The sequence below is a fragment of the Canis lupus genome, chromosome 11 (genome assembly GCF_048164855.1).
Source record: "Canis lupus baileyi chromosome 11, mCanLup2.hap1, whole genome shotgun sequence".
NCBI classification, from domain to species: domain Eukaryota; kingdom Metazoa; phylum Chordata; class Mammalia; order Carnivora; family Canidae; genus Canis; species Canis lupus.
The window spans coordinates 8,719,636-8,747,616 of record NC_132848.1 but is presented as its reverse complement, the minus strand read 5'-3'; the positions used below and the strand labels follow the sequence as shown (position 1 = coordinate 8,747,616).

At 43.6% G+C, this 27,981-nt stretch overlaps 1 protein-coding gene and 1 long non-coding RNA gene across 3 annotated transcripts in view; both read right to left on the bottom strand.

Annotated features, from left to right (window-relative positions):
• Positions 1-12,329, bottom strand: part of SRGAP1 (SLIT-ROBO Rho GTPase activating protein 1) — a 270,975-nt gene extending 258,646 nt beyond the window's left edge. For both annotated transcript variants that reach the window (XM_072843073.1, XM_072843074.1), the window contains exon 1: positions 11,998-12,329. In XM_072843073.1, coding sequence (XP_072699174.1) covers positions 11,998-12,067 — 70 coding nt within the window. In that variant the 5' untranslated portion in view covers positions 12,068-12,329. The remainder of the gene's footprint in view (positions 1-11,997) is intronic.
• A 7,668-nt stretch (positions 12,330-19,997) lies between these two features.
• On the bottom strand, positions 19,998-26,550 carry LOC140642129 (uncharacterized). Its single transcript, XR_012038681.1, has 4 exons — positions 26,380-26,550; positions 23,444-23,543; positions 21,108-21,245; positions 19,998-20,433 (listed from the first exon to the last, which is right to left on the bottom strand). It is a non-coding gene; the product is annotated as an uncharacterized lncRNA (long non-coding RNA).
• Between the last annotated feature and the right edge of the window lie 1,431 nt (positions 26,551-27,981).

The window sequence follows — 27,981 nt, the reverse complement described above, 5'->3', positions numbered from 1 at the left end:
TTAGAAGAGATCTTATGAATATTAGTAATAAGAATTATATTATGAAATAAATCTAACAAAACAAAATATAAACCTTTACAGTAAGACATTTTATTTTATTTCAAACATTTTATTTGAGAAAGAGCATGGAAGCATGGGGGCAGGTAGAGCAAGAGGGAGAGAGAATCTAAAGCAGACTCCACGCTGACTGTGGAGCCCAACTCGGGGCTCCATCTAACGACCCTGAGATCATGTCCTGAGCAGAAGTCAAGATTTGGGCACTTAACCAACCGACCCATCCAGGTGCCCCTACAGTAAGATCTTTTAAGAAGAACTAAGCAAATAGAGGATATTCATATTCATGGGTAGGAAGAATTAATACTACATAGATGTTAACTCTCTTCTAGTTGATTTATAATGTCACACAGTTTCAATCAATATGCCAGTGGGTTTCCCAGGGAAGGAAAAACTGATTCTAAAATGTATTTGGAGGGTAGCCCCAGTGGCTCAGCAGTTTAGCACCACCTTCGGCTCAGGGCGTGGTCCTGGAGACCCGGGATCAAGAGCCGCGTCGGGCTCCCTGCATGGAGCCTGCTTCTCCCTCTACTTGTCTCTGCCTCTCTCTGTGTGTCTCTCATGAATAAATAAATAAAATCTTAAAAAAAAATTTTTTTAAATGTATTTGGAGGGACACCTGGGTGGCTCAGTCCATTCAGCATCCAACTCTTGCCCTCAGCTCAGGTCATGATCTCAGAGTCCGGGGATCCAGCCCAGCATCGGGTGCCATGCTCAGCAGGGAATCTGCTTGAGGAATCTCTCTTTCTCCCTCTGCTCCTTCCCTTGTGTGCACAGTCTCTCTCTCTCTCTCTCTCTCTCTCTGTCTCTCTCAAATAAATACATAAATAAATCTCTGAAATGTATTTGGAAAAGAAAAGACCAAGATCATTCTGAAAAAATAAGGAAGGAGGATTTGGCCCACTAGATAAAAAGACTTATTATAAAGCTACAGTAATTAAGAGAATGTAATACTGGTACAAGAACATATAAATTAACCAATGAAACACAATAATATCCAGAGATAAACTCATGCACATATGAAACTGTGATCAAGACAGAAGGAGATGATAGATGGATCACTTTTTAGAAGAAGGGACTGGGAAGCACATGGCTGGCTCAGTCAGTAGAGCATGCAACTCTTGATCTCTCAGAGCCATGAGATCAAGCCCCACACTAGCCCTAGAGCTTACTTTAAAAAATAAAATAAATCTAAAAAAAAAATAAAATAAAAAATAAAAAATAAAAAAGGAACTATTTAGCAAATAAAGCTAAAAATATTGGTCATCCACCATATGAAAAGAACTAAAAATATATCCTAGCTCATGGTATGAAAAATAAACTTCAGATGAATTAAAACCCTATGCGTCAAAAGGAAACTTTTTAAAACATTTACAGAAGTATATAGACAGATAACCTTCTGACGTCAGAGTAGGGAAAGACTGCTTAAATACCAAACATAAGTTAATAATTGATACATCTAAAAAAGGTAAACAACCTGTTTATCTAAAGGTATATCTTTTATAATTGTGTAAGTACAAAGTACTAACAAGGAATGAACAGATAAATGGGCAAAAATGTAAGTATTTTAGTGACCAAAACACACTGCCAGTAAACATGTGAAAAGATGCACTATCTTCTTAGCAATCAAAGACATACAAATTAAAACAAAATACAGTTTCACCCCAATAGAGTTACCCTCAAAAAAAAAATCCAGGGGCAGCCCAGGTGGCTCAGTGTTTTGGTGCCGCCTTCAGCCTGGGACCTGATCCTGGAGACCCGGGATGGAGTCCTGCGTCTGGCTCCTTGCACTGAGCCTGCTTCTTCCTCTGCCTGTGTCTGCCTCTTTCTCTCTGTGTGTGTCTCTCATGAATGAATGAATGAATATATATATATACATATATACATATATATATATATATTTAGGAAAAAAATCCAAAAACCACCCTGTCTTTATGCTAACTGCCAGTTATCCACCAAAATCTTCCTCTCCTTTTGCTGTGGTCATAGAGTTGTAGCAGGAACCTGAACTGTTTAGGTAGACGATGTTTGTCAGACTCCCTTGCAGCAGATGTGGCTGTGTGGCTAAATTCTCACCAGTAAATGAATGAAAATTGTCTGGCATATGTCTGGCCTGGGTTTTAAAACACTGAGGCAGGTGCTCCTCAAGACTCATTTTCCTTCCCACAAGCTAAAACGTGGATATACTTAAGACCCAGTTTCACTCAGGCAGACAAGTTCAGTTCCCCAGATGATGGCAGAAAAACCAGAGGGGGAAAACCTACATAATTTAGTGAGGTAAAACAATTCTGGTGGCAAAACAATTCTGCACACCTTCAGAATGTTATATGAGAGGAAAAAGGAAAGAAAGGGTGGGAAAAGGGGAAAAAAGGGAAGGAAACAGAAAAGGAGAAATCTCTATTTTTACATTATTATTTTCTAGGGTTCTCTTTAGTATAACAGTTTAGCATTTACCTTAAATACATTAGTCCATAGTGCTTCAGGACGCAGAACTCCAATCCACTGCTGGCAAGAGTATAAATACCCAGCATTTTCAGAAAAGTCTGATATGACCTAGTAAAGTTGAACACATTCATTCCCTATGACACAGCAAGTATACTTCAAAAAACATGTACACTATGGGACACCTATAGCATCTTATACTATTATTATTATTATTGATAACAAAAAACTATAAATAACCCAAATGTCATACTGAATGAATAGACTATTTTCATGCACTGGAATAAATATACCAATGAAAAGAAATTAACTACAGCTACATACATCCAAGTGCATTCATCTTTTTTTTTTTCCAAGTAGGCTCCACACCCAGCCTGGAACCCAGCACAGGGCTTGAACTCATGACCATGAAATCAAGACCTGAGCCAAGATCAAGAATCTGATGCCTAACTGACTGAGCCACCCTGATACCCCTCATGTGGATTAATCTTAATATCATAATATTGAGTGAAAAATGGAAGTCATAAGAGCACTTACTTTTAAAATTTTTTATCAGGAAAAATTTTCAGCATACATGAAAGAAGAATAACATAATGAACCCCATGTACTCAACAATTATCAGTTCATGGCCAATTTTATTGTATTCCTACCTACTTCATCTTCCCCCAGATTATTTTGAAGTAAATCCTAGACACTCTTAATTTCACCCATAAATATCTGAACATGTATATTCAAAGGACACAGATTTTTATACGTGCCAAAAAACTATTATTTCAATTTTTAAAAATTAACATCAATTTCTCAATATCATGAAAAAAATCTGGCACACAAACAGCTCTGTATTTTTTTTTTTTACATAATCTCTACACCCAACGTGGGGGCTCAAACTCCTGATCCCAAAATCAAGTCATATGCTCTACTGACTGATCCAGCCAGGCACCCCTAAAGAGGTTTTTTTGTTTGTTTGTTTGTTTTAATTTTTTTAAATTTATTTATGATAGTCACACAGAGAGAGAGAGAGAGGCAGAGACACAGGCAGAGGGAGAAGCAGGCTCCATGCACCGGGAGCCCGACGTGGGATTCGATCCCGGGTCTCCAGGATCGCACCCTGGGCCAAAGGCAGGCGCTAAACCGCTGCGCCACCCAGGGATCCCAGCTTTGTGGTTTTGATGTATGAATACAATGTACATCAAAACTACAAAGGAAACTATCAAATGTTCATAAAACTTTAAAACAAAAGGATGACTTTAACAATTCAGAATTGCTGGGGTGGGGGATCCTGGGTGGCTCAGCCATTTGGCATCTGCCTTTGGCCCAGGGTGTATCCTGGAGCCTCAGGATCGAGTCCTACGTCGGGCTCCCTGCATGGAGCCCGCTTTTTCCTCTGCCTGTGTCTCTGCCTCTCTATCTCTCTCTCTCTCTCTCCGCCTCCATGTCTCATTAATAAATAAATAAAATCTTAAAAAAAAAAAGAATTGCTCAGGTGGCAGAGGCTATGTGATGAAAGATTTGTCACGAAAAGGGCAACATGAGGTCTAATGTTGTAATTCTTAGCCCTGGTGGCTAGTAGTCGAGATATTATTTGTATTATTTTTTTTAATGGGAAATTATTCTCTATATCATTTGTATGTGTATTATACCAAAAAAGAGAAGTTGCTGTCCATAACACACACACACACACACACACACACACACACACACACACACACACTAGCTAAATTCAAAGCAAAGGAAAACCCAAGTCTATCACCAAGTTGTAAGCAAATAAGAAGTTTGAAATTGTCCTGTGATTAGCAGAGGTTCAATCCAAGACCAAATTTTGCTTGGATTTTCTTTTTATTTATTTATTTATGATAGTCACAGAGAGAGAGAGAGAGAGAGAGAGAGAGAGAGGCAGAGACACAGGCAGAGGGAGAAGCAGGCTCCATGCAGGGAGCCCGACGTGGGATTCGATCCCAGGTCTCCAGGATCGCGCCCTGGGCCAAAGGTAGGCGCCAAACTGCTGCGCCACCCAGGGATCCTTGCTTGGATTTTCTTTACCCCTGCCCCAACCCCATCCTCAAAGAGAGGGGAGCTCAAAGTGCATTAAACCAGGAAACCTACTAAGGTTTCCTTCTGGTCCAAAGACACAGAAATACAACATGTACCAAGAAGTAAGAATAACCAGCAATTCCTCCCACCACGCATCACAGCCTGCTATGGACAGGTAAGGCCCAGTCTCCTCTGTGAAGCCGCCACAACAGTGACCGACACACCATGGTCACTCATTAACTGTGATTACTTTTCGTTATTATTTCAACACCCTTTTATAATCTTTTTCCCCCCAATTATTATAAAATATTTCTCCATACCAAAACGGTCTTCAAAAACTACTGGTAATAACTGCGTGACATTCCACGGATACACATTAGATAACCACCCCCGGTGGAATTTAGTTGACCATTACCCACTGTAACCACTCCCCACTGTTGAGACTGGTTTTAATTTTATGGCATTCTGAAGAAGGCACGCACCATTTGAATTCTATTTAATTTTGTTGGAAATACTTTACTGGCCACCCCACAAAATTTTGAATGATCACCATATTCTTACACTGTAAAGGAATGACAATCCAAATGAGCACTCTAATCATTCAATAAACGTTATTAATAAGGCTCTGTACTAAAGGTTTGAAAGGTACATGAACAATAAATTTTTATTATCAAAGTACTTATGGAATGCCTGTGTGGCTCAGTCTTGGTTTCAGCTGGGGTTGTGATCTCAGGGTAATGGATTGAGCCCTGTGTGGGGTTCCACAGGACAGATGTGGAGCCTGCTTAGAATTCTCTCTCTCTCTCTCTCTCTTCCTCTTCTCCTCTCCTTGCCCGAGCTCTCTCTCTCAAATAAATAATCTTTTTTTAAAGTACTGTTATATGTCAATTATACTCAATAAAGCTGGGGAAAAAATCAAAGTATTGTCTCATGAAGCAGAACCAAATTCACAGTTTTAAGTGAATTCTTCATTTCCACACTGACTTTAAAATATATGTATTTTTCTCAAGATCATGAAATTAAATCAGGGACTGATTCTTTAATCTGATATCTTAAAAATCCTTTTTACCACAGGTAAATAAAATCCACTGAACTGGACTAGTTTTTGTTTTCCATACCAACATCACCGAACCAAGGTAAAGAAAATTCAAAGCAAAGATTGTAAGCAAACACATGGCGGCCGAGGCCCAGGAAATAGGCTTTCAGGCTCTGTTGCGTGTATTTGGATAAAAAATAATAACCATATAAAATCCACTTATAAGGAGCTGGCAATCTCCCTGGTTTGCCTATCACATTTCCTTTTTAATTTCCATCATGAAACTTGCTCCACTCCATCCCTAAAGTACATGGGACTCTATCGGGATGATTAAAGATTCACCCACTTTGGGATCTAGTCAGATAGCAGACTGGTGATTATGTATTTGAATTTCAAAAAGCTTATCTAAGTCAGAATGTAGTAAGAAGCAGTTGATATGGAAAGAAAACTAAAATTAAACAGATAACAAGGACTGATTTTTACTATTTATTACGTGCCAGGCCTGTGATAAAGCTGGCACAAAGCACCTCACTGAAGCCTTACAAAGACAAGAAAGTACTAGTATTATCCTCATCTTACAGATGAAGAAATTGACTCTCAGAGACCACACATGTGATCAGTGGCAGGGCTGGATGGCTACACCAAAATCTCTACTCTTAACCATATGTTCTATTTCCTCCCATCCAGAAATGTCAACAGGAGTGCACATATACATGCTGCCAAAGACGAGAAAATAACTCAGAGAGAGCCTCAGCCTGGTTGAGCATCTGCCTTCGGTTCAAGTCATGATCCCGGGGTCCTGAGATCGAGCCGGGCATCAGGCTCCCTGCTCAGTGGGGACCCTGCTTCTCCTTCCCGTTGTGCTCTCTCTCTCCTCCTCTCTCGTTTTCAAATAAATAAGTAAAATCTTTAAAAGAGAAAGAAAGAAGAAAGAAAGAAAGAAAGAAAGAAAGAAAGAAAGAAAGAAAGAAAGAAAGAAAGAAAGAAAGAAAGAGATGAAAGTAACTTGGGACCAACAGATAAATATACTTTTAAATAACTAAAAACGTCTTCAAATAACAACTGTCCCTAATCCCACCTTCTCTACCTTCAAAAAATTAAACAAAAAATAGAGTGATGAAACATATAGCTTATTGCCTTTTCTTTACCTCAGCTCTTAACTGTTTAAATTGAAGAGAAAATGGGTAGCATGAATGAAATAAGAAGTCTGGCCAGGACATCTGGGTGGCTCAGCAGTTAAAGTGCCTGCCTTCGGCTCAGGGCATGAACCTGGAGACCCAGAATCGAGTCCCACATCGGGCTCCCTGCAGGAAGCCTGCTTCTCCCTCTGTCTGTGTCTCTGCCTCTTTCTCTCTCTCTCTCCGTTCTCTCATGAATAAATAAATAAAATATTTTAAACAACAACAACAAAAAAAGAAGTCTGGCCAAGCTATAAGTCAAGACTCTCAAATGAGAATCAGGTGAAAATCTGTGGCTCCTAAATTGATCAACACTTTACAAGAGTAAGCAAACCCATACAGACTGTTAAAGCTGAGATTTATCATCCTGTAGTACATGCCAACCTTCACTATATTTCAGAGGGATGCATTTTGCTCAAAAATGTCTCCCAAACTATTCCTTAATACATTTTGAGGTTCATGAAACTAATCAGGGTTTCTGGGCAAAATCAGAGGGTTTATTGCATTAGCTGCAATTACTCTGACCAAAATTCCAAGCAAGTTATATTTGCACATATTCACCATTTTTTTTTTCTTGATCCTAAGGCAAGGATGTGAAGCTGCTGCCTGCACATTGTGGTTTCCTGAAATGATCTAGGTGGAAAAAAAACAAAAACAACAACAACAACAAAAAAACTTAGTTACAGTTAATCAATTTAACTAACTCCTCCTGTTAACAGACCAGAGGCACTGCTGTTCTCTTCGAGGTCCAATTACAGTTCCTTCAATGAATGTAAAGTCTGAACAGTGAGGACCCCTGGGTGGCTCAGCCGGTTGAGCATCTGCCTTCAGCTCAGGTCATGATCCCAGGGTCCTGGGATGGAGCCCCACCTGGAGTTCCCTGCTCAGCAGGGAGTCTGCTTGTCTCCCTCTCCTTCTACCTCTCCTGCTTGTGTGAGTGTGTAAATAAAATCTTTTTTAAAAAAAAGTCTCAACAGTGTTCTATCTCCTGCTCTACTTGTGAGGAATCTAAAAGCAAATCATTGTTCCTGAAAACAAATGACCTGGGTTCTAGCCCCAGGTATGTTACAGTTCATTGTGTAACTCTGTCATTATGCTGGCCTGGGTTGGGTAAATGAATGGGTTGGACAGGAAATGTTCCAAGTCCCTCCCAGCTATAAAGTTTTAATTCATAATTTAAGTTGTTGCTGTTTTCTATTACAGGTTGGATGAAAGAGCATCAGATATGGATACAGGTTCCATATTAGTGACAGCAGCACTTTTTCCTATTGAAATCCACCGCATGACATGGGCTTGTATCAAATGGAATTGGCATTTCCTCACGTTCCATCTGCTACCAAAACGTACTATTTGTAGTTCAGGCAGCAGAGTGGTTGAAGAACAACAGATTTTCTTGGCACTTCCTGTACATATGGCATGTAGATGAGTATGAGATTATCCCTGGGAAAATATTGCAAATAATAGCTGTCAATTCTTAGCAACGAACAACATGCATTATTAAAAACAAACACAACCTCTCGGTCCATAAATTCCACCTCACAAAATGTGTCTTTTGATTCTTTCAGTTCCCATATGGGAACCAGTATTTTTTATATGCATGCCACAATACTTTTGCTGCAGAATTTTAAAAATTGCATAAAATACTAAAATCCAGATAATCTCCAAACCTTCTGCTAGCCAGTTGTTACGATTTATTCTACTGCTAAACTTCCCCCCCCCCCCCCCCCCAGAGATGCTAACAAGTAACATAGTCAACTGGTTTGTGTTTCATACACTTCTTCAGATGAGCTTGCTTTTTAAGAGCCCCTGCAGACAGGAGATTAACTTCACTGGATTCTAAATCTTTGGGAAGTTGACTAAGTGCATGAAAGTCTTTCTTCTCCTAGCTGACACACTCCTTTTAAATTACTAATTGAGGTCCTTTTGTCCCTGATTTAAACCTATCTCTTCTTTGACAACTTGTATAATTTGTAATTCTATTCCCTCTTACAATTGTGTGCTATACTTTCCTGAACATGGTTTTATTATTTTTCTGTATCCCCCACTGCATTACATTTTAATTTTCTGAGAACTCAAATGATCATAGTGTTTGTGAATTATTAAAAAAAAGTGAAAGCAAAGATGATTTGCCCCAACACCAGGCAGCTGAAAGAAAATGCAAAAAGCCTGAAAATTTTACTGAGTGGTTAATGTGAACTGACACATCTTTAATCAGACTCAAAGATCCTTAGAACTGAGGGAATCCAAACTCCTCATCTTATAGGTAAGAAAACCAAAAGCCAGAGAGAAGCTAAATGACTTACTCCACATGATGTACCCAACTAGATGCAATTATGGTCTTACATAGTCAACTATGATGGTTCTTTTCACAGTTGAGAATAGCTCCCTGAAGTCTGTTCCCAAAACATGTGCGGGCAGCCACAATGACAAAATCCCATACCTGGAGTCATTCCTTTAGATGAAACCATTATCTGAGAAATTCTGAGATTGGTGCAACTGGTATTAGGGAAATGAGAGAGAAAAAGAATACTCCAGAGATTAAAGTTCTAAATCAGAAGGTTAAAAAAAAAATCAGACATAATCAAAAATGACTATTTGAGAGAGGGAGAGAGCATGAGCAGAGGGAGGGGAAGCGGGAGAGGGAGAAGCAGACTCCCCACTGAGCAAGGAGCCCTCCTCGGGGCTCCTCCCAGGACCCTGACTGAGATCATGACCTGAGCTGAAGGCAGATGCTTAACGGCCTGAGTCACCCAGGCGCCCCCCAAAATGACTCTTGAAGTCACCCATACCCTGAAGTAACCCAGAGACTCCAATATGTGTGGCTTTATTCATTGGGAACAGACCTATGTCTTCTCTTATTTGTCCAGCACAGCCGGGTTGTCCTTCAGCAATTGAACAGGCCACCTTTCTTTTGTTTATCATCAGGTGAAATAGTTGCTGCAATTAAAAGAGGTGGTTGTTCTAAAACCACATACCTTCAAACAGTGCACTAGCACTGTGCCAAGGTAAGGCGCTCACCTTTACAAAGGGACTCAGGACATAGGGCTGTTAGAAAACCAGAGTCCTGCATTTCCACAACCTTACTAAGGAACCTATTCTCACTGCACGGGACAGCTTGGCCCCATGCACTAGGTCACTGTCATTATTTCTTTTTTTTCTACTCGTTTCTTAATTTTGCTTAGAAGTACAGACAAACTGGTGCCATTAAAGGTGCGTATGATCCGACTCAACTGTACTATCCTATTCCCGTAACTGCATGTGGATATAATGATCTGGGTTAGAAACAGGATGTGTGGAAATAAAGTCGGGACACAGGTCCTGATGAGAAGGGCAGGGCAGGTGTAGAAAAGAGTCCTGAAGCAGGTTGAAGACCGTCGGTATGAGGAAGGTTGAAGAGAATGGAGATCACTTTCTCTGGGGCAGAATTTGTCCATAATTTTCCTTGGATTGGATTTGATAGATGCATCCTAAACACTGTAACGTGTCCAATTTTATTGATTTTTTTTTTAACATAGAGGGCCTTTATCTCAAGCATATCAGTAATCATGTAACAATAGAATGCACACGCTGGTAGAAATTAATCCTGAGACTATTTTTCATATAAGGACTGGATCATGAACAAATGACTTTGGAGCAGAAATAACTAAGCCAATACTTAAATATGCATTCTGCGGGTCAGTGCTCCAGGCGGCCAGAAAGCCCCACTGCCGTCCCTCGAAGATCTACCACAAAGGGCCAGGGGGAAAACCGGCACGAGGCGTGGCAACCCGGAGCTCTGCCTTAGAATGAAAGGGTTTAGGCTGTGTTGCACTCAGCAAGAAAGATTCCGCTTATTAAAAAGTTTACCTGTCACTAAGGATTTAATTGCTTCTCTGCTAATAGAACTTCCAGGCCAGTGTAACCAGCTCCTCTACGAATAAATTACATTAATTACAAGCAGTTAAAAATGATTTCCTGAACACTGTTTAGCCTAAATCCAATAGGTCGGTGGCCGGGATGAGATGGTCCAAATTCACCCTTGGGTGATGAAGGGTCCCCCCCTCCAGGTCCTGTCACAGGACTCCAGGCATTTTCACAACTTGGCCACACAAAAGAACACCCAGGCTGCTCCTGCCTTTCCCAAGGCAAGTAAGGGAATTCCTCTCTCAGCAGCCCTTTTGTAAGGCTGGATCTGAAACAACACAGGTGTCTACATAGCAATTGCTACGAACTTTGCATTGAAGAGTCCAAATAACAGCAGCTATCTCAACACTCCACCCATTGTCTCCATAGGGAAAACCACCCAGGAGAGACCACAGAAGAGGAAAAAAAAAAAAACCAACAACAACCCACAAACACAACAGAGATATACGTTCATTAAACACTTGGACAGCCACACAAAATACCTGTAATAAAGAAAGAGGGCATATATATATATTTTTTCCCAAACCACAAGGCACACTAAGTAAAAAGGCTTAATCAACCTTAATGAGCTTGCTTCCTTAGTTGACAATGTCAATGGACTGAAAGGAGTACTTAAAATATTCAAAGCGCTTCACAGGCGAGAAGCTTCCTGCAAATGATAAAGCAATATCCCCGTGTGAGGGTAAAGATGGCACAGAATCCTGGCCCATTATAAAGGAGGAGTCAGATTCCACTAGTCCCTGCTCGGTTCCAGTGCCAGGCTTCCAGGGAGCTGTTTTCTTTCTTTTTCTTTTCTCTTTCTTTTTTTATTATTATTTTTTATTTTAGGGAGCTGTTTTCTAAAAGGCAGGGCTCACCCCACTAAATTCAGAGTGAGCGATGTCAGTGTCTAAAAATCCTGTGCACTCCGTGAAGCTCTAGACCACTTGGGTGTCCAGACTTCGGAAAGGAAAAAAAAAAAAAAAAAGACTCCCCAAACAACAACAAAACAAAAAAACAAATTAACGTTGTGACAAAGATAGCAGTTAAAAGGCACGCGGAGGGGAGGAGGGGGACACCTGGGCGGGGACGCAGCTGCGCCCGGGGAGGGAGGCTAAGTTAGGGGCGCGGGCGGGGGCGCGGGGGCCCGGCCGGGGCGGCAGCTGCGGGTCCGGGCGCGGGGGCACCGGCCGGCGGCGGGGACGGGCTCCGGGGGCACGAGCCCGGGGGGCGGGGACGGGGACGGGGACGGGGACCCGGTCCCGCCGCCCTCGCCGCCCTCCTCCGAGCGGCCCCCAAGTTGGAGGCGCAACTCCGCGAGCACAGGGACAAGGAGGCGCACAAAAGGAGCGCGGCGGCCGCTCCCATCCTTACCTTTGACTTGACTTTCGTACTCGGCGATGATCTCTTTGTCCTTCTTGAATCTGCTGGGAGCGGACATCATCCAGCTGTGCGGGGGCCGCTTCCAGCCCGCGGCTCCGTCCCGCTGCGCGCAGACCGGGTCCTCGGAGGCGCAGCTGGGGGCGCACACGCCGGGAGCCCGGGGGCAGCACCCGCGGGAGGCGGAGGCGGAGGAGGGGGGAGGGGAGGGGGAGGGGGAGGGGGAGGGGGAGGAGGCGGAAACCAGAAGGAGCCGCGGACTAGACTAGCCCGGGCGCCGGCACCATGCTCTCCGCCCGAGCGGCCGTCGGGGGCGCGGCGGGGCCGGGCCGGGGCCGGGGCGGGGCGGGCAGGCCGGGCGCACGGGGCGGGCCGCCGCCTCTAGGGCCGCCGGGCGGACGCGGGCTCCGCGCCCGAGCTCCGCACCATTGTTAGGGACCCGCGCCCGGCGCTCGGGGCAGGGCGGGGCGGGGCGGGGCGGGGCGGGGGCGGGCGCCGCGACCTCCTTCGGCTGCAGCCGCCGGCGGCTCGGGGCGCTCGGGGCGCTCGGGGTCCCGCACCTCCCCGGGCCGGGAGGGGCCGGCGCCCGGGCGGGCGGAAGGCACCGCGACCCAGCGGCGTCCCGGGCGCGGCGGCAGCGGCGGCGGCGGCGGCGGCGGCAGCGGCAGCGGCAGCGGCAGGGGCGGCGCAGGTCCCGACAGCCGGCGCCCCGAGGGGCCTCGGTCCGCCCGCCCGGCTCCGGGGCGCCCGCGCTTCCCTCCGCGTCCCGCTCGGCGCTGCTGCCCCCAGGAGGCCGCCGCGGCCCTGCGCACCCGCACCCGCGCCCGCACCCGCGCCCGCACCCGCACCCGCACGCGCGCCGCCTGCAGCCGCGCCCCCGCCCCCCGCCCCGCCGCCCGCGCGCACGCGGCCCGCCCCCAGCCCCGCCCCGCCCCGAGGGGAGCCGCCGGGGGGAGCCGCCGGGGCCCACGCGGGGCGCGCTTCCGGACCGGCCAGCTCCAGACCCACGGGAGGGATCGCGAGGCGGAGCCCCCCGCGCCGGGAAGGGCCGGGCCCCCAGGTGTTGCACCCCAGCAGGAGAACGCGGGGCCCACGGGGCGTGAGCGACTCGGCTGCTCCGAGGCCGGGAGGGCGAAGCTCTCCGGGCAACGTGGAGAGGACTGCGCGGCTCGGCCACAGTGGGCTCCCCGCCCGGGAAGCCGCCCGGGACTGGGGCGCGGGGCTGGGGCGCGGGGAGGGCGCGGGGCCGGGGCGCGGGGAGGGCGCGGGGCCGGGGCTCGACCCCCCCGCCCGCGGGCCGCCTGCCCCCCGCCGCCTGTCTGCTCTCCGGTCACTTTTCCACCGTGTGGCCTCGTTTATCAAAGCAGTTGCTGAGGGGTGTGTCCGGCCCCCGAGATGCTTTCCCTGGGGATCTGACCCGGGTAGGGACCTGGAGACTTTGACCCCGCGCCCCTGTAGATCCGGCGGTAACCCTGGGCCTGACCGGGCCCAGACCCCAGGCTAAGAGCTGGGGACTCCGACGTCAGGTGCCTGGGCCCTGCCTTAAGGCATCTCAGGCTTGACTGAAGACAGAATAAAGCTCAGTAATGCCGTAAGGCAAGAGAAATACTCGCGGCTTTGGAAGTCCTGAAAGGAAAAAAGTGGGCCGCAAGAGGTTTGGGGAGACGTGGTGTTTAAACTGGGCTGGAAGGATGAATAGTAAGCTGTTTGCCCCCTCACAGAGGGAAGGGGTTCGGTTCCAAGGGGGAAAAGAGAACGACACACTTTGGGGCAATCGAAGTATAGTTACAAGATGTTCTCCACTAACACACCCGACCTCTCATAGGAGGTGAGAAACATTTTGAAGATTTCCATACATATTTATGTTTCAGCTGATAGTGTGTGCGCAATGTTTTAAATTGCACGGTTTTTAAGTTTTAATTAAAAGATTTTTTTTTTAAAGGGCACCTGGCTGGCTCACTCCATGGATCGTGCAACTCGATCTTGGGGGGTGTAGGTTCAACCCTAGGTTGGGTGTAGAGATTACTTAAAAAAAAAAAATCTTTAAAAACATTATTTTTTTTCCCATCTTGCCAAACAAGAGGTTAACTATGGAACTCCTGACTGTCCTAATTTCATGTGGAACTGTCTTATGTAAGAGCGTTGGGTAAAGAGCCAGAATATCTAAAGCAGAGAGGCTGGGAAGGAGGGTCAGGGCCAACTGGGAGAGGCCTCCTGTGCTGAGCTCTTGGACCCCGTTCTGCAGACAACAGGGAACCTTTTAAGTAAAGAATTGTCATGATCACATATATGTTTTATAAAGATAACTTGGCAGGGTGGAAGGACAGGTTGGGCATGGGGAGAGAGAGCGAGAGACCACAGATAAGCAGCTTTCTCTGGTGATGGTTGCAGTCAAACATAAATGTGATTCACATCATCCATTCATGGTGCCACTGAGATTTATTTTATATTTGCACTTGGGAAGCACAACTTAGCAGTGGAAAGTACAGCCCCTGGAAACAAATTGTTGGCTGAAGCTAGACCTGAACCACGGTGGTAGGCACACACCCCAAAGACAGAGCCTCCAGAAGTAAATCCTAGCTCTGCAGTTTCCTGAGTGAGCTGATAAAAAGTACAGCACCTCTCCAGGCCTCAGTTCCCTCATCTGTAAAATGGGTTAATGCCTAGCTCCTGGGGATGTGATAAGCACTTACCGAGATAGTCCCTTAACGTGCTGATAGCAACATCAGCCATTGTACATACCCAGAGGAGGTTAGTAATCTTTGTGATTATTATCTCAGTTTTAATCTTCTTTGAAAGAAAGCTATTTAAAAAATCAGAAGCTGCATGGGGTGCCTGGCTGGCTCAGTCAGAAGAACCTCTAACTCTTGATCTCAGAGTGGTGAGTTCAAGCCCCATGTTGGGTGTACAGATTACATAAATGAAAGTTAAAAAAAAAAGATTGAAAAGATAAAAATCAGAGACTGTATCTCAAATATCTTTGACTTCAACATGTCCGATAAACCACCAATAAATGTTTTTGAATGTCTTAATATTAGTAAATCACCATCTTACCGTTGTTGGAAATTGGGTCCCACCCACTAAACAAAGCATTTTGCGTACATTCTTACAAGAGCCCTACAAAGGTGAATACCATTGCCCTCATTTTACAGTTGAGAAACTAGAAAGCCCAGTAAATGTGTAAAGACCTGTCTGGGCCAGCATTCCAGCTCCTATCAGTTTGCTTCCAATGTGGGTTTTCTCAATTTTCTACTCTGCTTCCTGTGCATTATGGTTCTTTAAGCAGCTTCACATACGGTGAAGTGTGTTGACTGATTCATGATTTTGCCTCCGTGGATCTCTCCCCCCCCCTCCCCCAACGGACCTCTTCTGATCCAGCCATGCAGTGTGACTGACCAGTCAATTGTTCTTTTCATAGTTTTCTCTTTCTCAGGTTCTCCTTATTCTTTCCATATTTAGGAGCCCACTTGGTTTCACAAAGCTGGATATGAAGATGCCTGTGACTTAAAATCCAGAAGCTGGGGTGAGCCAAGTTTGGGAGACAGGCCACTGTGATTCTAATTTCGTGACTTTGCTCCACCTTGTGGTAGCTGTTTTCTTAGCTGTACAACAGGGATGGTCCGCTCAAGCTCACCCCTCCCCTGCCACACTCCTACTCGATGGGGCACATGATGAGAAATTTTAATTTATTTTATTTATTTATGATAGGCACACAGTGAGAGAGAGAGAGAGGCAGAGACACAGGCAGAGGGAGAAGCAGGCTCCATGCACCAGGAGCCCGACGTGGGATTCGATCCCGGGTCTCCAGGATCGCGCCCTGGGCCAAAGGCAGGCGCCAAACCGCTGCGCCACCCAGGGATCCCCCATGATGAGAAATTTAGAGCACCTGATATAGTAGGATCCCTACTACGTATTAATCCACCCTATTATCTAGTGTTTGCCTTTCAGAACCACTCCAGATTTCCAGAAGTACTAGTCAACATACCATGTAGCCATATATCATGGGAGTATTTAAGAATATACACAGGGGTCCTTGCAGCCACAAAATAAACCGCACGCCTTACTACAGTACCACTTTGGCCCAATTCTAAATAACTGAAATCAATTTTAAAAGTTAAATACAAACACATTAAGGAGTCAACGCCAAAGTCACACAACTCTTTTCGATATAGTTTCAGTATCTAAAAGTAGTTTCATGTCGGGGCACCTGGGTGGCTCGGTTGGTTGGGCGTCTGTCTGCCTTTAGCTCGGGTCATGATCCCAGTGTCCTGGGAACAAGCCCCACATGGGACTCCCTGCTCAGCGGGGAGCCTGCTTCTTCCTCTCCTCCCGACTCGTGCAATCTTTGACTGTCTCTGTCTCTCTCAAATAAATAAATAAAATCTTAAAAAAAAAATAGTTTCATGTCTAAAGTAGGCCATTCTGATACTCCCCTTCCTGTAACAGATACCTTCTCCTCTGTCAGTTGGGATGGCAAAGTAGGGGAAGCCCTGCCAATATCCTCGTTTTTATTCTTGGATCTAGGCAGAACCTCACAACAGCAACTGTTGTGCATGCATAACTTATGTTGTCTTGACTCTGTGACCCCGTGGCTTCTCAAATTGCTTGCAGTAGTGCTTTCAGTGAATTACATTTTGGTATCATGTCCCGGGGCAGTGTTTTATAAAGTATGATCTAACCAGCGATCACCTTCATCAGAATCACCTTGGGAGTCTATTTAGAATTCAAACATTCTGCACTTAAAGCCACATTTCTCAACTTTAATATGCATATAAATCACCTGAGAATCTTGTTAAACTAAGGTCCCGATGCCTTCAGGAGTGAGGCTTGAGATCATGCATTTCTAATAGGCTCCTCAACCAGGCCGATAATGTGGTCATAAAGACCACACTTTGAGGAACAAAGACTCAGAGGGTCCACATTTTGGATGAGGGGCAAGTCCCCAGGTGATTCTCATGCATGAGAATCTTTGTCCAAGGGCGAGGGATACTAAAAGAATGTCCTTAGCAAAAGAAACAATCAACAAAACTAAAAGACAACCTGCAGAATGGGAGAAGATATTTTCAAATGACATATTAGATTAAGGGCTAGTTTCCAAGATCTATAAAGAACTTCTTAAACTCAACAGCAAAGAAACAATCCAATCATGAAATGGGCAAAAGACATGAACAGAAATCTCACAGAGGAAGACATAGACATGGCCAACACGCACAAAGAGAAAATGCTCCGTGTCACTTACCATCAGGGAAATACAAATCAAAACCACAATGAGATCCCACCTCACACCAGTGAGAATGGGGAAAATTAACAAGACAGGAAACCACAAATGTTGGAGAGGATGTGGAGAAAGGGGAACCCTCTGCACTGTTGGTGGGACCGTGAATTGGTGCAGCCACTCTGGAAAACTGTATGGAGGTTCCTCAAAGAGTTAAAAATAGATCTGCCCTACGACCCAGCAATTGCACTCCTGGGGATTGACCCCAAAGATACAGATGCAGTGAAATGCCGGGACACCTGCACCCCGATGTTTCTAGCAGCAATGGCCACAATAGCCAAACTGTGGAAGGAGCCTCGGTGTCCATCGAAAGATGAATGGATAAAGAAGATGTGGTCTATGTATACAATGGAATATTCCTCAGCCATTAGAAACGATAAATACCCACCATTTGCTTCAATGTGGATGGAACTGGAGGGGATTATGCTGAGTGAAATAAGTCAATCGGAGAAGGACAAACATTATATGGTCTCATTCATTTGGGGAATATAAAAAATAGTGAAAGGGAATAAAGGGGAAAGGAGAAAAAATGAGTGGGAAATATCAGAAAGAGAGACAGACCATGAGAGACTCCTCAGTCTGGGAAACAAACAAGGGGTGGTGGATGGGGAGGTAGGCAGGGTGACTGGGTGACGGGCACTGAGGGGGGCAATTGATGGGATGAGCACTGGGTGTTATGCTTTATATGTTGGCAAATTGAACTCCAATTTTAAAAAATGTAAAAAATAAATAAATAAATAAAATAAAAATTAAAAAATAAATAAAAATAGAAGAATGTCCTTACAAAACTCTAGCTACATTTGCTTGAGTAGTGTTGACGACATGGTCGAGAATTTTTTTCAATTTAGTGGATCTCCAAGAAACTAGACTATTTTCTCCTCCGAGATAATAAACCTTTTAACTTTTCCATCCGTAAGATGGGGATAATAATGATCTTCATAGGTTGTGGTAGGCAGTAAATATAAAGTGTGTATAAAGCAGCACCAACCCGGACACAGAAGTCATAAATAAATGTTGGCTGTTCTGGTCATCATCATCACGATTCTTTGGTACCAAAAGCTAACTTCCAAGTTTATAGCAAGAGCATTGCAGTTATGGAGGACCGTTCAGTGTGTTTACGTGTGCGTAGGTACCTTGTTTAAACCTCCTGCTTAATTGAGAATTTCTTTGGTTTTGATAGGATTGTCTTGTTAGTTTACTGTGTGTCTCCATTTCGTATATGGCACCTCAAATCCTTTATAGAATGATCTCCATAGTCTCTTCAATTCTAATCAACAAATATGTATTGGGTATCTGTTAAGTTGCACAACATGACACTGCTAATATCTGACCATTTTGACATAAAATATGGCAGTTATATGATGCAATGTATTACTATGAGCCCTGTGCTCTGCAATTGGCATAAACAAAATTCAACATTAAAAACCCACTTCCAAATACCCAAGTGAAAGCTCAACTGAACCCTGCCCAAATCTAGGGAAATCTCATTCATTCGTAGGTTGGATGAGTCCAGTACAGTCTGCCAGGTAGTCAATCAAGAAATATTAATCATTGTTTTAAAGGAAACTTGGCCCACAATTTAACAGCAGCTTGTGGAAATGGACCGTATAAATAGCCATTTTTCCCTTTTCTGGCAACACAGTAGTAAAGACAAGCTGTCAAAAGATCCTGCCAATTTCATTCTGATGCACTTTCCCTGAGAGGGAAGAGAGTAGAATGTAACAATGAAGGTGAGTTTGGATGAGGCCCTGGAAGGGTCAATGCAAGATACTACAAAGAGACAGCAGGAGAGGAAAGATAGAAGAGAAAGAGATGAAGAAACTAAAGGTCACAGGGATAGAAAAAGCAAAAGAGAGCAATAAAAGGCACGATTCTTCTAAAATGTTCAGTTGCATAATTTAGCTCCTCTCTGCCAAAAACACTCATCTCTGATTTTCAAGAAAACTCTTTAGAGCTAAAATAAATGAGGGCTTTTAAATACCTTTAATTTTCTCTGAATAAAACGGCTTTATAAAGATTTTAACCATCTGCTCAAAATCACCTGTTTCCATTTTGCATAGATCATTATTAAAATAGAATTTGCTTTGTGTAATCTCATATTTATAACTCCCCAACACCCACACGTAACAGTCTTCTCATTGGAGCGACTATCGTCTGCTTTGAAATTCCACTACAACTTCCCATGTGGCTGCTGCACAATATAAGCGGAATATGAATATTCAATGAGCCATCCTGATGAAAGTATTAAATCCCATCACTTATACAAAAAAAAAAAAATGGTATTATCGCTCAGAGGAAAACAGCCAAAGTTAGACAAGAAATGGCAGCTGCAATTCAGTTATCAGAATCAGAGATGGATTAGTATGTAGAGCAAACCCTAACAGAAAGATTTATTATACCAAGAAGTGTATGTGGCTCTAATGCTTGTATTTTAGGAAATGAATAACATTCTTGCCATTATACTTTGGCAGCAGACATTTTAAGACTGCCTAATTTTGTTACCTCTTTTACAGAGAAACCAGTCTACATAAATACTCTTCAGGAGTGAACCAGACAAGCCAAAGGTTGGTAAATAGAATCTTATTTAAACATGATGGACGGGCGCCTGGGTGGCCCAGTCTGTTAAGTGTCTGCTTTCAGCTCAGGTCATGATTCTAGCAAAGGGCTACGTGCTCAGCAGGAAGCCTGTTTCTCCCTCTCCCTCGGATCTTCCCCCTGCTTGTGCTCTCTCCGTGTCTCTCCCTCTCTCTCTAATAAATAAATAAAATAATTTTTAAGATGATTTTTAAAAAAGATTTTATTTATTTATTCATGAGAGACACAGAAAGAGAGGCAGAGACAGGTAGACAGAGGAGCAGGCTCCCTGTGGGGAGCTCGCTGTGGTTTTTTTTTTTTTTTTAAAACAACAATAACAATAATAATAACGGGTAGAGGATGTGCCTGGCTGGCTCAGTTGGTGGGCGACTTGATCCCAGGACCTTGGGATCACTACCTGAGCCAAAGGCAGACGCTCAACCACTGAGCCACCCAGATGCCCCTAAAAAGATGATTTTGGAAAAAGGATTACCATCTGGGACTATGAGGCCCACAGGCAGTCAGGCATGGAGGATTATATGCCATTTAGAGCTGAGGAGAAGAAGGTGGGGGTCCAGGACCTGAAAGGGAAAAAAAAAAAAAGACAATTCACAGGAAGATTAAAAAAAAACAAAAAAAAAAACCACAGAGTATCCGCAGGAATTTAGCAGTGTCTACAACACCTAGTTCATTTTATACTGTAGTTATCTATGGTGATAACTCCCTTCCTGGAGCAGGTCTTCAATCTCAATTCTTTTAGGCAGTTAGCGGGAAGAACAAAGGTTCTTCCTGAGTCTTCTGTTTCTTAAAAGTAATCAACCTAAAATAATCCTTAAGCCAAAGAGACATATTTTGGGGTAACAAATTTTGCCTCTCTACCCCCCTACTCATAGCACCCTAGCACCTTGTGCTTCTTTGGCCATAGCATTTGCTATACTGTTTTCATTTGTTCATTTGTCTGATCTCACCTCTTTCCTGTGAGTCCCCAGAGCATACCTGAACACTGTTCCTGATGTAAAGTAGATGCTCAATAAATGTCTGTTGAAAAACGTGAATGACTGACGACGTCCTTCGACAAATTGCACAATTTGGAAATTGTATCGCCTTTCAGAGGGAACTCCTTATATTTGAGAATCTTGCCTAATTAATTTTGATTAGGTTCGAGGTTAAATTTTTGAGGTTAAATTATCAAAATAAGAATGATGAATGAAAGTAAAAGACAGAGCTCTGACCCTTAGAATAAAAAGAAGATCACCTTTTCACTGAGGTCTCAGAGAGTCAGATCTGTTCAGTTTGAAGCAGCTGAGGTGTATTTGAAGGAGCCCAGGGTTTACAGGAGAAATCTAGGCTTGGCTTCCAGCTCTCTTTACCTCTTTGCCTGTTGTTTTCCTGCCTAGGAAATGGGGAAAGAACATGTGACTTCATAGCTGTTGGGAGAGAGAGAATGCATTTGAAATGGCGTCATACACTTCAGAGCTCTGTACATAGTGTGAAGGGTCAGGGCAGCCTGACAACAGGGACCCCAGCCTGTCCGGGCAGTGGGAGCGTCTCCTGTGAAGGTACGGGATGGGGCATCAGGCCCTTCGGCTGTCCACCCGAGCTCGGCATACACTCACCAAATGTAAACTGGAATTGCTGGTTTCCTGAAAGTTCCAGTCACATGGTTCCAGCACAAACCCAGGGCAGGCTATCTAAAGGCTATCTAGCTGGAAATGGGGTTTCCAGATCCATCTGTTTACCTATTATGAGCACAGCCTTAAGCTGTGGAGTAGTGCCAGAGATCACAGTGGGGTACAAGAAGGCAGAGCAAGTGGTATGATTGGAGGGCCCCCTGAGAAGCTCTTTGGCCAAAAAGCCTCCTTTATTGGCCTTTCCTTGGTTCTTGGGATTCCTACATTACTCAATCTCTTTGACAGGACCTGACATCCAGTTTGGAATAAGAAAACCATGACTACTGTCTGTTTATTATTCTTAACTAACACTCTCCACAAGGATCTGTGGGGGTTTTTCCCTCCAGAACAACAACAATCATAATAATGGGTGGAGGGTGTGCCTGGCTGGCTTAGTCGGTGGAACGCTTGGCTCTTGATCCCACAAAGCGATCAACGGGGGTCTCTCAAACCCCACATTTAGTGTAGAAGTTACTTAAGAATATCTTTAAATAACAACAACAACAAGGAACACTCATTTAGACGTGCATGGGTGCAGCTCCAAGCACTGTAGTGCATTAGCTAATTTAATCCTCATCACAGCCCTGTGAGTTTGGTGCTGTCATTATCATCCCTGTTTTATAGTGAGAATATTAAGACATAGAGGGTGACGATTCTTTCTCAAGGATGTATAGCCAGAAAGTAGCAAAGCTGGAATCAGAACCAAGGCAGTCCAGCTCCAGAGTCTAATACTTAACCACCATGCTGTTGACCATGTATTTGTGGCAGTGGAATAGCATATGCAATACTTTGCCGATTCCCTACTAACAATTGTTCCCCATCCCCCCTTTTTTATTTGAGAACTTGTCTTGGGGCAGCCAGCTGGCTCAGTCAGAAGACCATGCAACTCTTGATCTTGGGGTTGTGAGTTTGAGTTCAAGGTTGGGTATAAAGATTACTTAAATAAGCTTTAAAATAAAAAAAACCAGATATTTTTAATGCCATTATTATAGAATATGGGGAAATAACCCCTCTCTCAGTGCTCCCTGTGAGATGAGGGAATTGTTATAGATACCACCATTCAGCCCACAGTCTCTGAAGAAAGCAGAGAAGAGGTCAGGACATCTCCTAGCCCCTTCCACATCAAAAACACTTTGGCTTCTTTTGAGTGACCTCCCGCTTGTGCATATAGTGGCTCAGGGGCAGATGAGGAGAGCCCCTCTCTCCTCTGTCCCCAGAGACCATAGCAGCAGAGCCAGTTCTGAACCCTAGACCATACGGATCCCTGCCAGCAGAGAGCAGGAGAGCAGGTTATACCCAGGGTTCTTGGTGCTCTTATTTCAAGAAATAAAGAGACGGTGAAACCTTCTGGCTCGTATCTGCCTTTTTGTGTCCCTTAATTCCTATCTAATTATAATTTAAAAAAAATCAAAATAAAGTCCGGATCTGTGTGGGAAAGCACACCTAAATCTGGCAGATTCTGAAATACATGGTCCTTGTCTTAGGGTTCTCCAGAGACACAGAAGCAATAGGGCATAAACACAGACAAAGATTGGGGCATCTGGGGGGCTCAGTCAGTGGTTAAGCGGCTGCCTTTGGCTTGGGTCATGATCCCAGAGTCCTGGGATGGAGTCTCACACTGGGCTCCCTGCTCAGAGGGAAGCCTGCTTCTCCCTCTCCCGCCATCCCTCCCCCCACTCATGCTGGCTCTCTCAAATAAATAAATAAAAACTTAAAAAAAAAAAAAAAAGATCCATTATGAGGGAAAGGCGCGTGCAGTTATGGCGGCTACAAGTCCTACAACTTGCTATCTGCAAGGCGGGGACCCAGGACAGCCAAGGGGAAGTTCCGGTCCAAACCCAAAGGCCTGAGAACCAGGACCACTGATGTCTGAGGACAGGAGAAGATGGATGTCCCAGTTCAAGCAAGAGAGCAAACTTACCCTTCCAGGCCAGGCCAGATCTGGGGTGCGGCCCTTGGCCTGTGAGAGAAGCTGTGGATAGACTCGGTGGGTGCTGGGTGGTGACAGCAGGACCAGAGCCCTGTGGAAAGATATGCTCTCAGTACCAGGGCAGGCTGCTGCCAGCTTCTCTTCCCTTTTTTTTTTTTTTTAAGATTTTATTTATTCATGAGAGACCCAGAGAGAGAGACAGAGACAGAGACATAGGCGAGAGAGAAGCAGGCTCCATGCAGGGAGCCCGATGTGGGACTTGATCCCGGGTCTCCGGGATCACGCCCTGGGCTGAAGGCGGCGCTAAACCGCTGAGCCACCAGGGCTGCCTGCCAGCTTCTCTTCCTGCAAGGACTTACCAGGGCCTGCCTAGAAGTCATCTGTCTAATATTAATCAAATTAAATGAGATAATGAACATGAAACTCTTTGTAGAGTTGTCATTGTTATCATCAACACTAAATTCGTCTTCGAATATACAGAATCACATCAATATAAAGGAGAAGTTCAGGGATAAGTATAAATACAATTGGAAACTAGATTTAGACAGACTTAAAATTGTGTTCTTTCACTCTCACAAATGATTTTTTTGAATGTGGCCTTAGCGGGATATCTGGCTGGCTCAGTCAGTAGAGACCATGACTCTTGATCTCAGGTTGTGGGTTCAAACCCCATGTTGGGTATAGAGATTACTTAAAAAGAAAACCTTTTAAAAATAAATTAATTAAGTAAAATGCGGGCTTAGAATGACAGTGCACACTTAAGAAACTTGTATTACAGATGGGGAAGTATTGTCTCGTACCTGAGGATTTGATGACTTTATCTTAACTATTGAAGGGGAGGGAAAAAAAATCTCTTCTTTCCACCCCTTTTTGATTCCTGGCTAGAGCTCTGTACAAAAAGACAGATTATTAAAAGAAAAGCCTACAAATCTGCTTAAAGTAAGTTTCATGTGACATGGAAGCCTTCATAAGGAAAATAAGACCTGGGCATTTTTTTTAAAAGGTATATTTATTTGTTTTAAAGAGAGAGAGAGAGAGAGAGAGAGAGCAGGGGGAGGAGCAGAGGGAGAGAGAGAATCTCAAGCAGACTCTCCATTGAGTGCAGAGCCCAATGTGGGTTTGATATGGGGTTTGAGCTCACAACCCTGAGATCATGACCTGAGCTGAGATCAAGAATCGGCCTTTAACTGATTGAACCACCCAGGGATCCCAAGATCTGGGCATTTTTATGCTAGGTTTGATAAAGATTGCAAAGCAGTGGGGGAAATGTGATAGGCAAAAGGATATGAGCTAAGTGTAATAAACTGGGGGGGGGCACTTTGTGAGGCCTGTTCCTTCAGATTTCTCTCAATCTTTGGGTGTAAGGATCTTGTTACGGGGAGGGCATCTCTCCTATGAAAGTCTAATGGTCTTCTTTAGGGCAAGATCAGAGAATCTGTCCAGCACCTGCCATGTCTCAACTTCCCTTAGCTTAAAATATTTAGTATGCCAAGATGCCTTATTTTGGAGTATCACATCTTGAACTCCATCACTATTAATTGCATGTGCAATCCCTGACATTCCAAGTTTGCCTGTAAACTTGGAGCTGGAGATTGGGGGGAAAATCAAAGAGAAATGTTCTTGTTTCATTTGCAAAATTACCAAATTTATCCATCTTCTTAGAATTGAAGACAGTACAGAGGGAGCTAAAAAAAAAAAAGAAAGAAAGAAAGAAAAAGGAAGAGACTTTAAAGAGCAGGGAGGGGAGAAAAGGAATTTAAAAAGGAGGAGGAAAAAAATAAAAAGGAGGAGGCATGGTAATATGAAGAGGGTTTTAGAATTCTTTTTAGCAGGTCAAAATGGAAATGAAGCATAAAGACCTGAATAACCTTTTTATTCGTGGAAACACCTGCCACATCCTGCTCAAAGCCACCAATGACTGGATTAGGGATGATGTCTGCTTCAGTCTGAAAAAATTTCGTTCATTTGTTTATTTAGTAGATATTTATGGAGATTTTGCTATGTATCAGGAGCTATACTAAATGATAGGGCATAGGTAGGTGAATAAAACAGATACAGTTCTTGCTTTCAAGGGGCTTACAATCCAGTGCAAGAGATAGATAACATATGAGCAAAGAAGCAAATATATCATTCCTAACTTGTATAAACTCTACAGGGTTCTGTGGTGGAGAATTAGGAAACTTTAAGGAGCATGGTTGTGGAAAGACTTTCCAAAGAAATGACACTTAAGATCAGACCAGAAGCATAGGTGATAGACTGGTGGCAGGTGGATGGAGAGGGCATCCCAGGGGAGGGAACGGTGTAAACCAAAGCTAGGAGGTTGCAAAAACACTTGGTGAATACATGAAGGTCAAAATTGATGAAGCTCTTGCCTTTGGCATTAACCAAGGAGCAGAGCTCCATGAACACTGAAGAGTTGGCAAAAAGAAATGTTTTCCTACTCCTGGGAAATTCAGCTAACTCATTAGCAAATTCAAGTGACCTATTAGCAAAGAAAATGGATTTCTGGAGAGAGTGTAAATTGGTACAATCATCCTGTGAAATAACTTGACTTTATCCCATAAAGATTAATACCTTCAATACATTAAGATCCAGCAATTCCACCCTAGAGTAGCTGTCTTGAGAATTTTTCTGCTTCTGTGCCCCCTAAAGTAATCTTGTAAAACTCTCTACTCCTCTGAACATTTTTGGATTGATATCTGGAATGTTTTATCCTATTTGTAAACAGTTCAAAGGATAAATTGGATCATATTTTAAGTATTGGTATATTAACATTAACTGTCGTTTCCTATTTTAAAATATACCCAATGGGTTGAATCTCCACGTTGTACACCTGAAACTAATACAACATTGTATGTCAACTCTACTCTGAAAAAAATAAAATGTATCCAATGGAATCTAACTACCATAGTGATTTGGTAACTCACCTTTATAAAAAAAAATCCTTGGGGGGATCCCTGGGTGGCGCAGCGGTTTGGCGCGCCTGCCTTTGGCTCAGGGCGCAATCCTGGAGACCCGGGATCGAGTCCCACGTCGGGCTCCCGGTGCATGGAGCCTGCTTCTCCCTCTGCCTATGTCTCTGCCTCTCTCTCTCTCTCTCTGTGTGTGACTATCGTAAATAAATTTAAAAAAAAAAAAAAATCCTTGGATTAGCTCTTTTCAACAGACAGGAATTTTACACTGTTCTTTTAGCTCTTTGAATCCATCTTTCCATTCTACTTTCCCCATAGAATTTTATCTTAACAGATTATATTTTATGTTTGGAAATGTTTGCTTGTCTTGAGCCTTTTTTTGTCATAAATCCACATGATAAAAATATATGTAAAATAAGTTTTAATTCATTAAAATTTCTTTTCTTTCTTTTGACTACAGGACTCTGCAGTGTTAAAAAATATTGTCTTGAGTTATTATTAAAATCAGTAGTATTACACAATCAATGAGACAATATGTTACAAATCTCACAAAATAATTATTAAACATAAAAGGTAAAATTTTATTGGAGAAGCATCTTTTAGGGAAATGGATGGAGCTTTAATTTCCTAATTAGTTCATATTTCTTTGGATGGTTTTTACTTCTAAAATAAGACAGGAGGTTGAATGAATTCTCTTTCCATTTTTCTTTTGTTTATGATAAATGGAAAGGCTGAGAAAACTGTTTCACAAAAACAGGTGTAAGGGAATGAAATGGGGTTTTCTTTGAATTCTTTAGGAATTGTAAGATAATTTTATGATCAGTAGCACGTTTAAGAATGTGTCAGCTGCTCCCCAGTCTTTAGAATCATCTACTTCCTCAGCTGGGGCACCTGTGCTTCCAGTGGCCCCATTTGGCCAGAGGTTTTTGCATGGTGACCAGTACCCTAGTGATGCACCAGATTCTGGAATGAGAGCAGTGCACCTTTGGCTGGAGGGTCTTGATCTCAGGGTGGTAAGTTCGATCCCTGTGTTAGAGCCTACTTAAAAAAAAAAAGAAAAAAAAAAGAACAAATGATAAATAAAATTTCCACAGGATTAGTCAGTTTGCATGAGTATTCGACTGAGACAGTGTCATGGGGATGCATGTAAGCATTCTATTTTTATTTCATTTCGTTGTTTTTTTTTTTTTTTAAGTAATCTCTATACCTAACATGGGGCTTGAACTCACAACTCTGAGATAAGAGTCAAATGCTCTACTGAATGATAGATAGGTAGAATGGTAGGCGCCCCCAGAATCATTTTATCTTAAATGATGAACTCTTCCAAGTGTACAGAAAGCATAGAGAATAAGCAAAATCAACACAGGAAACAGATTTTCCCATTCAGCCTTCAGAAAGGAACCCAGCCCTCCTGACACCTTGATTTTAGACTAATGAGTCCCATTTCAGACTTCTCATCTCCAGAAATGTAAGATAATATATTTGTGTTATTTTAAGCTATTCGGTCTTTAGCAATTTTTTATATCAGTCACGGAAGACAAATATAAGATTGACATATAGGCTTAAGTCATTCATTTTAACTGCCGTGTGCAATTGCACTGCATGTGTTGAGTATTG